The sequence below is a fragment of the Caloenas nicobarica genome, chromosome 13 (assembly GCF_036013445.1).
Source record: "Caloenas nicobarica isolate bCalNic1 chromosome 13, bCalNic1.hap1, whole genome shotgun sequence".
Classification (NCBI taxonomy): Eukaryota; Metazoa; Chordata; class Aves; order Columbiformes; family Columbidae; genus Caloenas; species Caloenas nicobarica.
This window is the reverse complement of record NC_088257.1, coordinates 2393194-2409969: the sequence shown is the minus strand read 5'-3', so window position 1 is coordinate 2409969 and position 16776 is coordinate 2393194. Positions and strand designations below refer to the sequence as shown.

At 42.8% G+C, this 16776-nt stretch overlaps 2 protein-coding genes across 3 annotated transcripts in view; both read right to left on the bottom strand.

The window, feature by feature from the left end:
• The window catches only part of STK10 (serine/threonine kinase 10), a 500646-nt gene that overhangs the window by 69449 nt on the left and 414421 nt on the right, over nucleotides 1-16776 (bottom strand). The window lies entirely within an intron of this gene.
• UBTD2 (ubiquitin domain containing 2) overlaps nucleotides 1-16776 on the bottom strand; it is a 54356-nt gene that overhangs the window by 14712 nt on the left and 22868 nt on the right. Inside the window, exon 2 of the mRNA XM_065644340.1 lies at nucleotides 11333-11569. Within this exon, the coding sequence (XP_065500412.1) occupies nucleotides 11333-11569 (237 nt within the window). The remainder of the gene's footprint in view (nucleotides 1-11332; nucleotides 11570-16776) is intronic.

Here is a 16776-nt window from a genome sequence, read left to right as displayed (position 1 = left end):
AAACCAGGAGAAAAGAAGATGCCATTTGGACCGCACAAGTTCTGTTAATCCTAAATTAGACCCCTGCATTTATGAAAGGACTCCCATCACCTTACGAGAAACAACATGCTTTGTGAGCACCTTTTTCGGTGTGCAGAGAAGTCTTTGTGCGTTACAGTAGGACTTTTTGCATAATAAGCATATACGAAACATAACTATTCAGTCTCACTTTCCTAAAATGACAAATTACTTCACTATTTCCAGCTATTTCTGGAAGACAAGGTAACTTCTATGCAATTTGCATTTTACTTTAAGAGGATTTTTCCTTTAGCTAAGACCATCAGGACACTATTGATCAACACCGCAGGCCACTGTATCATCTGACAAATGCACCAGAGCCTGCTGCACTCCTTTCCAAATACAACAAAAGGCAAAGATAACTTTACCTTTGCTTGAGACTAAGCTCATTAAGTACAATCCACTTGTCCTTAACTGCGTATTCTACCTTGGACTGACTCTTGGAGCCGCGTCAAAAAAAAAACCCCAATCCTGCTCTACACACGGAGGTATTTGAGACTTAGTTTAATCTGAGCTCAAAGTGGATACGGATGGGAATTCAGTTTGAGACAGCACTTACGTAGCTTCAGCTGACGGGGCAGCTGAGACAACCCCTTTGACCGCACACAAAAGCAAACGCTGCCTTTTACGGAGTGCAGAGAAGTCCCACGTCAGTTTACAAGGAGAAAAGGATGGATGTAGAAAACTACTTTCTACGACTAAACAACAACTCTCCCCTCAACCTAACTATATGCAAGAGGGGACAGAAAGAACAGAATGACCCAGACAAACGTTTGCCCTGGACCATTTTTCTCTTATTGCTCCCAAACTTGCCTGAATCCCTGTGTTGACATTCAAAGACCTGCTGATGAGCATGGAATTCATTCATTTGCATGCTCAGTCTCCAAGGATAACCAGAAAAAATGTCAAAGGCTCCAGGGAGCTCAAGCAAACCAACACAACCCCACATTAGTACCTAAATCCTAAAACAGAACTACAAGACAAGGCTGTTTAAAAAGGTGGGGGTGGAGGGGATTAAAGGTTACAGGAAAGATCTGGAGCAACAGAAGGCTGCAGCATTGCTTTGTGCCCTGTAATGTGCTCTTCACCTCCAAGATGCTGTTCCTTTAGAGTTAACTTATTTATAATAAAAAAAAGGAAAAAAAAGGATCGATTAGGCATAAACGTAGATAACTGCATGTGAGTCAGACCTGCATCATCCCATAAATGTGCACCTAGCAGAGGCTTTGGGGATCTGCACAGACCCTGAGATCCCAGCCAAACTAAGAATTCAAGGCCTTGCTGCAGTTAGGACCTTCTACAAAAAACCTGCTTGATTGCTATGGAACAAATAAAGGCAGCTCTGAGATTTCGTTACTTCTGTATAATAACTAATAGTGGAAGCATGCGCGCACACACACACACACACACTTTATTTTGTTGTGAGTTTTCTTTGCCATAAGGCTACAAACCAAACATTGCTTGTGCTTGCAAAATGCTCTGTGTCAATGACAGAAGCAAGAAGTACCACCTTTGAAGATCATCTTTTCAGATAGAAGGCAGCATTTAGGGGGCTCTCATTGGCTTACACTGAAATTGCCAATGAGGAATAAATTTTAAACACTTCATATTTCTTTTTCTCATTTTACTAGCAGACAGCAAGGCAGAAACAGATACCCAGTTTCACCGCTGTAAGCAGCCAATGATGGAGCAAATGTCCACTCCTGTGGAGTATCTAATAAACTAGATTATCATGTCCTGACCACTATCAGATACCAGAGGAATATTATTCACTGAAAGCAAACATATTCCTGTCTGGAAGATCAGCAACATGCAGATCAGCAAGCAGTCTGCAGCTTCTTATATGAAGAATTGGAGATGTTCTTTTGTCATGAGTCCAGGTTTATTTTGAGCATTTAATGACCACCGTGTAGAGTCAGTAATTTTTTTTTTTCCTTTTAAATGAGTTAGCTGCACTTTACTGGTCACACATTAATGGTAAAAAAAAAAAAAGGCAGTTCTGAAAACAGTGTTGTAGAGGCGTCTTCACCGCACCAGAAAAGGCAAAGTGAAACCAAAGACAGGAAACAAACGGGCATATGGGAAGAGACCTGAGCCAAGCAATTATGTCGACGAAGCTCCTCAAAATACCTTTCAAATAACAAAAGCAAAAGTTAAAAATATTTAAGGAAAACAACTGTAGGATGTAGCCGTAAGTGGGTTTTTATTTGGAGGATTCATAGTTTCTAACCTGCACTTAAGATATATAAATACTCCAGCCAGGCACAACTGCTTTTCATCCCGATGATTTGGTTCAACACTCCATTTGAAGAAAACACAGAAATCCAGCATCCCCCAGAAAGGATGTTGCGCATCTATTTTAAAAATATTAATCACAGCAGAAATGATGGAAATCATCATCTTAATTGTAGCTGCAGATTGAAGAGGTTTTTGAGCAAATAGACTCGGCTTCAAGGTGGGGAGGAGTTCGGTGAGGCACGATGGTGTAACGTGTCCTGCACCAGCACCAACGCGCTGCACCCGCAGGGCAGCCGGAGCTGTAAGGGGGTTAGGAAATTAAAGCAATTTCTAAATACAAATGGGTCTTCTCACCATCTTCCACAGTAACCCTTTGCTTTAAATCAGCACAAGTCGCATTTTACATGGTGAATTTGTGTACTTACTCCTCAGTGTCTAGGTGCCGGACCAAGGACGTCGGCTGGAATTATCTGGAATTTTGAAGAGGATGGAAAACAAAAGTAACTGAAAGGAGCGCACCATTAGAATAAAAGCACCTCCAGTAGTGATCTGCTAACCCAATTCCAATGATTATCTTCAGAAGACTCAATAATTAGCTATTGTAATTTCCCCTCATTCTCAGCTTGCAAATCTCTGTGCTCAGCTTTCCAGCACATGCTACGCACAGCAGTTGCAACGCAGAAAGAACACAAATATTGGCCAAACTTTAGCCTGGCTGTTATTTGCTTCCTTGAGAACAAGAGAAACACCAACGCAGTGGAGCACGACGTGGCAGGCACAGCAGACGCAGCCTTCTCACGTGGAACTCACAGATTACAAGAGAATTTATTGGCATTTCTCTAATTTTCAGTCAGGGGATCTCTGGAACAGCTCGCTTTTGAAGGAAGCATTTCTCTAATGAAAAATACCACACAAACACACGGTTTTAATTCAGCCACAAGCTGCGCGGTGACAGCCTGGCAACGGCTGATGTTCCATGCATCTCTGCCTCTCACTTCCAACCACATCCCAGCTGAGCACAGTGCCAGGACACGGGGGCTACACCCTGGTGCTCTTCAGAAACGGAGTCCCAGCCAGCCCAGGGGGTGGAAATGAATAAGCCATTTAATGGTGCTGTTGAGAATCACTTCATTATGTGACTGGTGATGGTTCCTCTGCAGCGCATTGCTTTCTAAAATCACTGCTGGTTTGTGTCCTCCTCTTTCTAAAACTCATGCAAGCAACTGGCTTTGAAAGTAAAGGCCCTTCACAAATGGTCCCTTCCCACCACTTCGAAGGCTGTGGATTCACAGAGGTTTTTCTGAGCAGCAAAACCATCCCAGTAGTTGCCCGACTCGCAGCTCCTGCTCATTCCTGTTGACACAATATCCATCAAATTGCCCTGATATAAACTGCACAGGGGAAGTAATGAATGTCAAAAGCAACCCGACGTTGTGGCAAAGGCCATTTTACACCCAAAGATGCACACTGACCCTGCTCAGCATCCTGCATCTCCAGAGACGTGCAGGGGAGACAAGGAGGTTCACATAAAAACAAGGGTTTATCTTCCTCGGTTTATTTTGTGCTTTATAGGTACCTTCGCGGTAACGTGCTGCTTTCCATGGGTCCTTCCAGAGTAAAAACTGGAGCAAGGATAAAACAAAACGTAGCTGAAGTGCAAAAACAACTGTCAGACTCCAGGTCAATGCAAGATGGGGTTATTCCCATTAACTCCCTGCCCTTCTCCCCTAGAAGGCTTTCAAAAGGGAAATGGGGAAAGCACTCGATGTAAGCATTCACAGCTCCACTTAAAACATCAAAATCGAATCAAAGGCTTCTCCAAAGCTTCCAACTCCCAGCTCTGAAGTGGTTACTACGAAAGAAGGTGTTTCTACTGCACTGGAGTCTATAAATTAATGCTGCAAACTTGCCCTTTTTCAGTGGGAAGGTAAACAAATGGATTGCTTTAAGCATCCAAGAACTGAAATAACATGCTGTATTTTCAGCCGGGAAGAGCTGTTTTCTCACTCATGTTTATAAATTGAATATCTCCTCCTTGAAGTTCCAGTTTAAAAAGAAAAATGCAGCTAAGGCTGCCAACTGTGCCAATATCATATGATGAGGCTTTTCAGACTTGACAGTGCTGTTAACCAAACGACAGCAGAAAGTGGTAAAAGAGAATGTGAAACAAGGCTTTAGAAAAGATTCAAACATTTTGCAATTTGCATCTACATTTTCAGTTCTCAATCCCTTTCCGAAGGACAGTAAGAAGCGAAATAATTGGTGTGATAATTGACTTCTGCCTTTTTAAATGTTTGCTTTATGCAAATGCTGTATTTCTCGCACCAGCATGATCTTGGTATGTAAAGTTTTCATAAAAGTATTGCAGAAAAGAAGTCAGAGCAAGGCAAAACCCGTCAGCCTGAAATTTCCACGAACATCAGAACGGTCTCAGTAAGGATGGAAAACCATCCAGTGAACAAAGTTAATATAATGCCATCCCCACAAAGGTAACATACAGACAGTCCAGCAGCACTGGGCAGGATAAAAAACACACTGATCCCACCATCAATAACCCATTTCGTTTCCAAAAAACCTTCAATAATTCTTCTGATTTACTTTGAGACCAACAAGAGAAGGTGAAATATGAGCTAAAGCAGGGAGCAGAAGTTTTCCAGTGCTCCCTGTGATTTACTTCGGCAGCACAAAAACCTCCTCAGGACTTCTCCCACAATGAACACAATCAGCGCTAAAAGCAACACTGACATCTTGCCAAACGCACCCGTGCTATGGGCGGCTCTCCTGTTCACCCCAAATCATCCTGTTCCATCAGCTTTCGCTATCACCCTCTCTCCCCTCACTTTGCACTCTCAAGGTCTTAAGCAACAGCATGAAACCATTTACAAAAAAAAAAAACATGGAGTTTTCAACATAGCAGAGGGTAACTTCCTTTATTGAGTACAACTAATAAGTGCTTACATAGAACTGGCTAAGTAATTAAAAAAATAAATAATAATTAAAAAAAAAAAAAGACCAAAAGCAAACAAACCCAACCTGAGGAGCGTGTGCATCCCAACGGGCTGTGGAACCGCAGTGCTGTACCCAGACGCTGCTGCGGGAACAGAGAATCGTTTTGGTTGGAAGAGACCCTCAGGATCATCGAGTCCAAACATAACCTGACTCCAGCACTAAACCATGTCCCTAAGAACCTCGTCTAAACTCCTTTTAAACCCCTCCAGGGATGGTGACTCCACCACGTCCCTGGGCAGCCTGTTCCAATGCCCCACAGCCCTTTCCGGGAAGAATTTTTTCCTGATATTCAACTTGAGGCCGTTTCCTCTTGTCCTATCACTTGCTACTTGGGAGAAGAGACCAACACCCTCCATGTTCCAACCTCCTTTCAGGCAGTTGTAGACAGCGAGGAGGTCTCCCCTTGGTCTCCTTTTCTCCAGGCTAATGAGCCCCAGGTCCCTCAGCCGCTCCCATCACACTTGTGCTGCACATGAAGTGGTGTAACATGTCCTGTCGGGCTCAACAGCCTCTGAATCCCCAGCACGCGGGACTGGGGGGTGCGGGGGGGTGCAGGGCTGCAGGCCCAGCTTTAAAAGCTGCTCTTTAGTGTGGGGAAACATCAGGCCCAAAGGCAGCAAATACCACAGTGTGATGCACAGTTACAGGTCAAGAGGGGGGGGAAAAAAAAAAAAAAAAAAAGTTCTGCCAGAATTAGGAATTTTTGTTTGGACTGGGGTGAACAGCAGAGGTGAAGCATGCTTTCCTCTAGACCGCTGCTGTTGGCTCTGGCGTTGGGGTTTTTTTTTTATGGTTTTCTGTCAAATATTTCACCCAAAGGGGAAAAAAAATGCTCTATTCATGGCAAGTACATTTCAGTAATTTCACCTGCTTTTTCCCCAGCATTTAAGTTGAATACTCACATCGCCGCTTTTCATAACCTCAAGTGTTACACACAGTAAATGTGACAGTTCTGCTCGCACACAAAGAGCAGACTGCCCACTTAAAATGCTATGGGAGCTGCTTTAAGGCACAGAGAAGTCGACTGCTCCCCAGCACAAAGCCACTGCTGAACAAGAGGCCCTTTTATCATTTAAACAGCATTAAAGGAGTTAAACCCAATATAGTGGTAACTATGCTACAGAAGATTAAGTGTCTATCCCGAAATTTTAAAACTCCACTTAACCTGAGACAGATTCCAATGAATATTAACTACTTTCAGGACAAGTTCAGCTCAACACTAACATTTGGTGCAGACCCTAATAAAGTACTACACACTCCAACGTTTCCTTTTTGATAGCTAAGAAATATGTAAACTGTCCTTCGTTAAATTTAAATGGACTCATTAATAAAATACTGAGGATGTGCTACTTTTAGACATCAGGGGAAAAAAAAAAACCACGGTATAAACCAGCGATAACGTTATTTCTATTTTTAAATACATCCCACAGAGGTACCCAAGATAGATGAGAAGTGCTAAGCCCATCCCACAAGCTTATTTATTTATTTAATACTTCTTACGAGCTATTTTTAACCACAGAAGACAGCAAAAGGCATCCATTAGAAAAATTGCATTGGTTAGAGCCCTCCTCAAACAGGTTAAGCAAGTGAGGTATCTGGCTGAATGCAGTGTTAAGAGATGGGGGTTTTCCCTTCCTTTCCTATTGGTTTCTGGAATAAAAAAAGCAATTTTATTTTTGCAGTGTCAGCCAGACCAGAATTTGTACCTGCAAACCTCTGTTAGTCCTTACTCCCCTGCCCCCTCTTCCCACGAGGTTTAATTTTGCAAGTAATACCCGGTTTGGACGCATACACAACATGCTGACCCCACAGGGACAGTGAAAATGGAGATGTGTGAGTTCAGTTTGGGTTTTTTTTAAGCCTCGGTTGTGCACATAGAAAATACATGAGAGGAAACACTATAGTGTCATAGTATTGCATCATTTTGCAGAAGACCTATTCCTTTGGGGAAGGAAAAAAAATAGCTAGAAAATGTCAATTTTTTCACTAAAAGAAATTTAGCTTAGTTGATGTTGGTAATACAGTCTTCCTTAGGAATCAAGATTCTTTGGTAAGCTAAGAAATCAAAGGAGGAACATCACATCTTTGACAACCCCCCACCACATATACAAGTTTGCATGTACAAAAATGCCAGAGCTACATTGTCAAATTATTTACTCAGAAAAAAAAAAAAAAACACAACTGACTTGATTTCTAGATGTCATCTTCCTAACTGCTTGCTTTCTCTGGGGAAATACAAAGTTTTTCAAGCACAGCCTGAGCAGCAAATTTTCCCTTTTCCTCCCATCTGAAGAAACAAAGCCTAAACTCCAAGGAAGAACTCCGGTACTCCTGAGCAGTTTCTACACACAATAAAAAGGGTATAAAAGATGAATTTTAGAGGGGATACAGGTCCCTGCGCAGAGCCTGGCACAGCTCAGCAGATCCAGGGGTAAATACAGGTGGTTGTGCAAGTCAGGTAAGCACAGGTTGCTTAATTAATGCATATGCAGCACCTGGATTTCTTAACAACTATTTTCCCATCTTTAAATTTTGCATAAAGTGAGTTTTGGTAAACGAAAGCACAGAGGTTTTTGGTGTCACTTGGAACAAGGACAGTTTGTTTGTTCTAGCTGCCTGGAGAAAGGCTCAGTTTGCTGATAACAGGCATTATACCGAGCCCATAAATGGAAGGCTTTTATCCATAATCTATTCACACATGGTGCTAACAGTGCTTGATGACTAAGAAATACTTGAATTTCTAAAAGAAGTAGCTTTCTCTGTAGTGGAAAGGTCGCATTGCACAGAGAACTACGAAAGCAGCCGATGCATAAAACAAGTGTCACCAGCAGAAAGTTGGATAACAAATAATGCAATTTTGTGTGTATAAAAATCAGTACTAAACTTGAGATCCTGGATATTCAACATATACTCTGGATTTGGAATTTGGACTCAGGCCAGGCCTGGTTTTCACAACAGAACTTCCGACACAAGTTTGATTCCTGACTTATTTTGGAAATATTCTGAGTATTCCGCATGTGGGCATTAGAAAGCAGACTACAGTCTGCTAGTAGTAGGCAGGACCCCGAGCAAATTGTCTGCTGAAAAGCCAAAATTTAAGCGTTCACATATTTCTTCCCCCTTAAGTATTACACTGGATGACATTAAAGGGCTAATTTCCAGGGCACACCATCCATCCTACATTCCTCAGACCGCCCAGAGAGAAGAAATGTGAGTTATTTGCCCAGTTTCAGATTTTTGCTTGCAACCAGAAACTGCTGAGACTCAAAGCCTTAAACTCTGGATAAGCTTAATAAGCAGAGATTCGAGAAACTAAGAAATGCTGTTTTCAAAATTTAGGAGTGTCAAAACTATACGTCACCCATCCTCTCTTCTTGTGAGTGAGGAGCACGGACGTACAAGAGACTCCATCTCCGAACCCAAGGATGCATCCTCCACACAGGCTTAAACTTACCCATTTGAATGAAATCCTCCTCCACAATTACAAGTTGTTACACCGCTCAAACCAGGAAGCAGAGACCTAACATGTCAAACGGCTTCTTTACATGACTTGACGCCGTAATTTCAACTTTTCCCCTGGAAGTGCTGTTCATATGAACACTTGCGCAGTATTTCAACTGAAAACATAATCGAATGCCGTCAAAATACCTCATTACCAGGGTCTCGTCAAATTCCATAACTACATTATACAAATAGTATCCCTCTCACGGCAAAAGCATGCTTGTGATTTGAATTCTCATTTACTAAATGAATTATGTTCCTATCAGTTTTTGATGTATGGCCACGAGCAGACTCAGACCCTCCCTGCAGAACCTGAATGTTCACACACTAAGACACAGTTTTTTATGCTAAGCTGAAGTCTGACCTGGAGAGCAACTCACGTAAGCACTAAATGACCACAGTGGAAGGTAATCTGTATTTTGTGAAACCTGCCCCATATATAACATTCTGTTTTCCTGACCTCTACTATTTTAATTGTAGCAACTAAGCAAAAAAAATGCAGCGACTACTTTAGGTCTGCAAATACTCATTCTCCGAGATATTATTTCCATTTACCTGAATGGGGACTTAAAATTACCAGTAATGTCTGTTACTATTTTGCCAGACCCCTCTCACCTATACAAGTATCTGCAGCTCACAAGCTGCCTAAACACCCAGCTTCTTCTGGGACATTTTCAGCAACAGGGATGTTTTGGAAGGACAAAAATCCAGCAACACTATTGATTTAGAAGGAGAATATTCTGTTGCTTTCTGGACACAAAATGCTATTTAAAGTACATTATTGATACATAAAAAAAAAATCCAGAAACCTGGTAGGTATTATAATTTAGGATTTCCAGATTCTGACCAGTTTTATGAACTAGTGCAAGGCAAGAAACATAGTATGAGAAGCACAGGAAGAGGTTTTCTGATACCAGTTCCACGCTAGACAACCTGACTCCTTTCTCCACCTTCTGAAAACCACACCAGCTTATGGCACTGAAATGATTTTTCTCTCTCTGGTGGATCAGGCCTAGAATGTACACAGACCTCCAGCAGGTCAGTCAGAGAAGACCTGATGTCTTCTTGGTATTGGCAGGTTCTGGAAACAGCTGACAAATTTCTCTTTACAGCTACTACAGAAATAATTTCCATAGGTGTAACTGCCCTTAACAAAAACTCACTCATTTATCAGTCAAACCAGCAAAACACAAACCTCCTGGAAAACAATGATCTAGAGGAGCACAAAAGATCGCCCATGAATTATGGAAAAGCCAGGTTGTGTTGCAGCACTGAAGGTTTCACCTCTCAGTGATGCTCCAGAGATCCTGGCTGCTGAATGGGAGAGGAGAAAAACAACACACACAAAACACACCGAGCCCCAACAACTAGCAGTGTTTCACACTTAACTGTGGGAAAAGACAGAGCCCCAAATCCATCCCCCCTTCCAAACTAAATACATGATCAACTGTGACTGCTTAAGGAAATAGAGGTTAATATGAGTTGTCAATCTCACAAAGACTAGTCATCCTGGAAAGCAAGGCAGGCAATCTTCCGTATCATCCTTTTTCTCTTCCCCTAATCAGCATATTTACAATGTCTTTTATACAGCATTCAGCTCCACGTGTCTGCAACAAGTTCATTATTTGGTACAAGCCTCTTCGCGCCCCTTCTGGCAGGGAGGGCACCCAGCAGAACCTCCCCAGAACACACACCTCCAGTGTGGTTTGCCGTGGCTTGGTGGGGGCTTTGGTTTGGTGTGGGTTGTTTTGGTTGTGGTTTGAGTATTTTTATTTCATCCTGATTCTTTCAGGTTACTGAAGCTACTAATCCTTTTTTTTTTTTTTTTTTTTAATGCAGAACTTGAACTGTGTTTCTATTTGGAATAAACGGGAGTGATTAATTTCAGATGGTGGAGCAAGGGAGAAGAGAGCTTGAAAAATAAATCAGAATTCAGAACAGTGAAAAGGAAAGCACGTGAAGTGAGTGCTCACAGTTTATCTTGATGCTGACAATCTGCTGTAATATCTTGGACAAGTTTTCAGGAAAGTTTTTCATACTCTTCAGAAAAGAAAAACAAAACAAAACCAACCAACCAAAACAACCAAACAAAAAAACCCCAATCAAACAAACAAAAACACAAACAAAACAATTTAAGTGCCAAATAAACCCATAAGATCAGGGAAAAAAAAAAAAAATCTACTCCATTACAAAGGGAGGCTGGAAAAAGATTGAGAAAACTGTACCTTTGAGCATGCCGGTGTTTCAATTATAAAAAGTGTTGCCTACAGAGGTCAGACTCTTGTGTATTGCACCATGTACCTGATCATACACTGAAATTTAGGTAACGATAAACAGGTAGATTTCTTGGTCACTCTACACACTAATATAACTTTTCTTTGAGACACCAAATAGGGAGACATTGTGCCTACTGAAATACAGGTACAGCAAGCTATTGCATCTATGCCTTAATTGATTTTCAGTTTAAAAACACATTTATCTTAACCTACTGTTACTCTCAGGCCACATCCACCTTCGATGAACCTACCATGTGGTAGTGTTATGTTTGCACCATCAATGATTGCTTGTGCCAGTTCATGATCGTTGCTCTCAAAAGCGTGTGCAGCAGCCTTGAGCGCGTCCCAAATCTCCTTGCGACCTTCGAAAGCTGGCGCCGTGTCCCAAAACTCATCTCTCTTGCTGCGCAACTGTCCGTCTGTCATGGGGTAATCACTTTTCCATTTCGGTTTCTCTTTTTTCAAGGGCTGATTACGACCGAGAGCAACTGTGGAGGAGAAAGAGGAAAGAAAATTAAAAAAAAAAAAAGTAACAGCACAAAATTACTGAAGTACCCTTTAGTTATTCTGTTTAGTATCTACGAAGCTAAAATTTCCTTTTGGGCAATCCTGATACGTTTTACACCCCCACCTCCTTCGAGCCATCGCCTCACTTCCCTGGGCTTCACAGGACACCCTGTTAATACATGAGTTTTAAGAGGCTATGGATCTTTTTTTTTTTTGCATCATCACCTTTTAAACAGTTTTAATTCAGAGTTAAGTATATATAGAAAGGCAAATAAGACGCAGAGGGGCTAGAAATGTCAGAGACAGAAATCTCTAAAGAATAACCCAGGAATCTGTCAAGCTTTAAAAAGTGGCTACCTCATTCACAACGAGCAGGAAGGCATTTGTTTCATTTTAACTACAGCTATTTATGTGTAATAGTCAGTTAAGATAATCACACAGGTGTGATGTTGGTGGATTAAAACTACCTGTTCACTTTAAATTACAGCACTGCTAGGACTGCGCTAAAACCTTCTCTTCCATTTCTGCGTGTAAGGAGTTATTTCAATTTCTGTTCAAAGGAAGAGAAAAAAGAAGGGAGCACACTTCAGTGCACACCGGGAAGAATTTTCTCCCTGCAGAGTTAAAACCCCATTTCCTTCAGCCCCTCCTGGACATCAGGATCTCGAGAATCTCGCTGCGGCTGGACCCTGCCAGGACAGGACGGGGAAGATCGCGGCGACAAACCACGAAAACAGTTCTCACCACAGCTCAACACTGCAAAATCTTGAATACATAGTCCAAATGTCTTCAACAGTTCAACTAAATTTAAGTGTGTTTGCAGCTGAAAAGAAGCAGCCACTCCATGGGACATGTCGTAGAAACGGGGTGATAAGTCCTGAGTGCTCTTTCAAAGCCAGATGAGCTACAGAGGACTGAAGGCAATTAAAGATGCCACCACACGCGATGCTGGAGATCCATCCCCTCCTGCGCTCCCCATGAAGAGCCCTCGCTGTCCCAGGGGGTCAGAGGAACCCCAGCTGCCGCCAGGCCAGGGGAGCACAAAGAGACACCGTCTGTCACCCCACGGCCACGTCACCAAGGCCGAAATCTCTCTTAGGAGAACGAGACACCACAGCTGCTGCTTGTCTCACCTGCGCGGATGGGAGGGCACCAGCACAGACACACGGGTTTACATTCAGCGTTCTGTACCCCATGTCCATCCTTAGAGACAACAACAAACAGTTCCTTTCTCCAGACCCTCTTATTTTTTTGCCAGAAAGTTGACAATAGCTGACAAAAAAAACCCCACAAAACTCTCTCCTCAGTCTTACACCAGCATTCAGTTTGCAATTGAAGAATAGTCTAATGTCTAAATATTCTCCATAATTTTTAATCTAGACTTACACTGTATCTCTACAGTTAACTACAGACCATATTTATGGCAAAGAGTGTGTGTGAGGGACATGGCAGAGAAGGCTGTCAATGTATCAGAAACACTCATTTCGGGTGAGCTATAACATTTTGCAAAAACAGTGTTTAATTCGAATGTTCCCTCTCCTTTGCATTCAGCTGTCTTCCAAACCCAACACCAAGCACTGGCTCTCCGGGCTGACCATCGGTGCCTGGTGTTGCAGGAGCCATTTCAACTCACACGGGCTTTAAGGAGACCAAAACACACACAGCAGGTTACACCTCACGTCCTTACACAACCTGACTTTATGTGATCAAAGAACTACCTACCTCAGTTAATAACTCAGAATGACATTCACACTCAAGAAGGTGAGACTTAAGTAATTGAAAATAGCATATTTAAAAGAACTCCCGATGGTAAGGTGACATTGGCAACTATGTCAAGGTATGAGCCGCCTTCTGATTAAAAAAAACATAGTAGAGGATGTATTTGAGTGGAAACAAAGTCAGATCATAATTAAAAGCAGCAAACGACAATTGCATGGCACACACGCCGTGTCTGCAGCCGGTATTATGTATCCCATGCAGAAACTGACAACAATAAACTTCTGAATCCTGAATCCTTTCAAGTGACCGCAACCATTTATTGCTTTTTGTTTCCATGGGATTGCTTCCATTTGCTTCTCAAAGCAGCGCTGACCATTCCACAGATTTCAGGACAGCAAGCCCCAGTGTTTACAAATGCCCGAGCTTGCTGGCAGAGCCTAGCCCTCCCCAGTGCCAGGCCCAGCTGAGCACACGCGAACTGGGAGCCCGTGATGGTCCAGCCCAGAACAATGGTGAAGGAGCAGCCCAGACGAGATGGACTGTGCATTAAACAGTATATTATGGAACTGTCAAAAACATATGTGGCAAAACAGTTCAACAGGGAATTGTTTTCTTATTAAGGCTCAGCAGCCAGAGCATGAAAATTTCAGACAGACAGATTGAACAGGACACTGTAGGAAATTTGGGTCAGTGGGCATCTTTTCTTCCATTCTACTTCAGCTAACATCTGTTTGCATGTACACTCAATGAATGCTAATTTATCCCACAGGGCACTCTCCTTCTCCCCGAACATTAATTATGGAAGCGGGTTAAAGGCGCTTCCCGCAGTCCCCGAGCACACAGACCCGCCTGCCCGGTACCCGGTGATGCTGCAGAAACCGCCACGGCCCATCGCTCTGCCCAGGCAGCATCCAAATACATTGCTCTGCACTAGACAAGAATAGCAGGGGAGAGGCTAAGGAGACAGAGATCCTAACAGTCTCCGATAACTTCTCCCTGGAGATACAATCCTTCCTACACAGACAGCAGTGGTGATAAACCCAGTGATAAAGTCTTTTTTTTTTTCCCCGTTGGAAAGAAGGATGGTGGAAGGAAGTGGCTCTACAAATGGCTCTAAAGCCAAATCCACTCTAACAAGCCATCCGCCCCGGTACTAAGCCTTTAAACACAACCTGGCTTCACTGTGTTTACCACTTCTTAGAAGTGCTTCACGGATCCCCTAAAAACTTTTGCCTCCCCTGAAAAAATATCAATCTCTCTCTAGATGCGTGGACAGATGGAGCAGAAGGGGATACAAGAAACTTAAGATCTGTAAAAAAACCCTAATATGTAAAAGGGCCCAAGTTTTTCACTTTCCACCTTGTGTTTTGGTCACTAAAGAGAAACATCACTACGCTAATTTCTACAAAGTGTTGGACCACACAAAAGGACTTTCCCCTTTCCGTAATAAGACTGATAAAGATTAGTTAAAATAGGCAATGAAACAAACATCAGCAGTCTGAAACACTCTCAAGTATTCACAGCGTCAGCTTTATATTCCTCACTTTGGAAATAAACTAGAGCTCAAAAGAAAATGTTGACTTCATTTAAGACCAAGCACATCAGAGGCACAACCAGCTTGCAAAATCTGGAAGAGAAAGTAACATCTGCATTAATTTTTCATCTTGCATCACTTCAACATAAGAAAGAAATTACTAATACACTGTTTGAAAATATGAATAGTTTTATAAATGCCAAAAAGGCATGTTCTCTCTGAAGCAATACTGAAAGTTGCACATCTCATTAGATGTCAATGGTTGGTATTTTTGGCAAGAGATTTATTCGGAAGGAAATATGAAGACCACCACCAGTCTACTTTTCAACAAGGAAAAGATCAGCACATTAGTGACACTTCAAAATAATTTAGGCTGTTCTTGCTCCAGTAGCTCACAAATATTCAGGTGGTGCCATGCATTCCAAAGAGGGGTAAGAAGCTGCTGACAACCTGAAGGACTTTGCTCAAGAGCAACCACACACGTGGCCTTACAAAGGATTTTCCTGGGCTGCTCAGGGGAGTTACTGCAAAGAGATTACAGATGCTCTTTATCCTCCTGGATACTTGACCTTTTCTAGCCAGAGAGTTGCCTTAAAGATGCCTCCTGTGCTGTTCCTGTTCCCTTCCAGTCACAATTGCACCTACTACTTGCCTGGCACGCAGAGCACAAACTCCAAACATCACCTGTAGGACTTGCTGAGGTCCATTCAGGTTAACGGCAGCAGAAGCGATAGCTAAGAAGGTAAGAAGTCCTGCGAATTACTAGCTGCATAATGAACTTAGGGCTCAGCGTGCACAGGAGAACCCCAAACCCAGCCCGTTAGGGACACAGCGGGAGGCTGGGGCAGGACAGGGGACGGCGGTGACGTGCCACAGGCTGGAGAAGCAGGCGAGGAGAGGCTGTCATGTCGGAACTCAGCACGGCTGCCATCCAGGTGTTCCCTCACATGCAAAACCCAAGCACTGCTCGAGCCTCCTCCCCAGCCAAGGGTCCCTTATTAGACTGTTTAATACCTCAAACTGATCCCAGACCAGTGGGGGATGAGCAGCTGGCTGGCTCTGTCCCATCAGAATTTAGCTGCATATAATGTGTTTCCCCTTCACACATGGAGGAGTATCCTGGAGGCAGCGACTACTGTCTGACCCACTAACCTTAGCTCCTGGAAAACTACAGTGTCTTATTTTTCAGAAGCAAAGACATTGCAGACTATTTTATAACCCAAATTACAAAGGTGTGTTTCCCTTCCTCACAGCTTCCCATCAAAGCAACAGAATCAGTAAGGTTATCTACACTTCTTTTGAGTGAGCTTATGCAGATAAATCCAGATATTTAAATCAGTTTCTTAACAGAATGTCAAAAAAATGTCTGTGCAGAGCTTTTTTTTTTTTAACAGCTGCGGTGTTTGTTATGTCGCTATCGCTGTGGATCACAGTATTGCTGCCTCCTCTAAAGCAGCCCAGATGAGCAGGAGCAGCTGGTAATGGAAGTGTCTCATACTAAAAGCCAATATCCAGCTAAAGCATTCATAATTCCTACTTTATACACCCGTGAACTATATAGCACTCGATAATCAAATTGGATAATATTTCTGCCCCAAAGGGCTTACTGTCAAATCAGATAACGCAAATGCAAGAGCTGAATGAGACATCAGGCAGCTCCCAGCCTCTGTCGAGGGCAGGTGGGCCTCTGCTTCCATTGGGAATTCGATTTTCCTCCTTCCCAGCTACTGACCACACAGGTGACCCTGTAAGAGGGGCCACAGGGTTTGGTCCCCTGTTACAGCCCAGAGTTACCTCCAGCAACTGAGCTGAAATTTAAGCATTTGGGGAAATGTCTCCTTTGCTGTCAGCCAGCCTGACGTGAGCTTTTCCCTCCCACCTCATTTCTTCAAGTATCTTACCTATATCTTAAAATAACGCTAAGAATAAAATTTG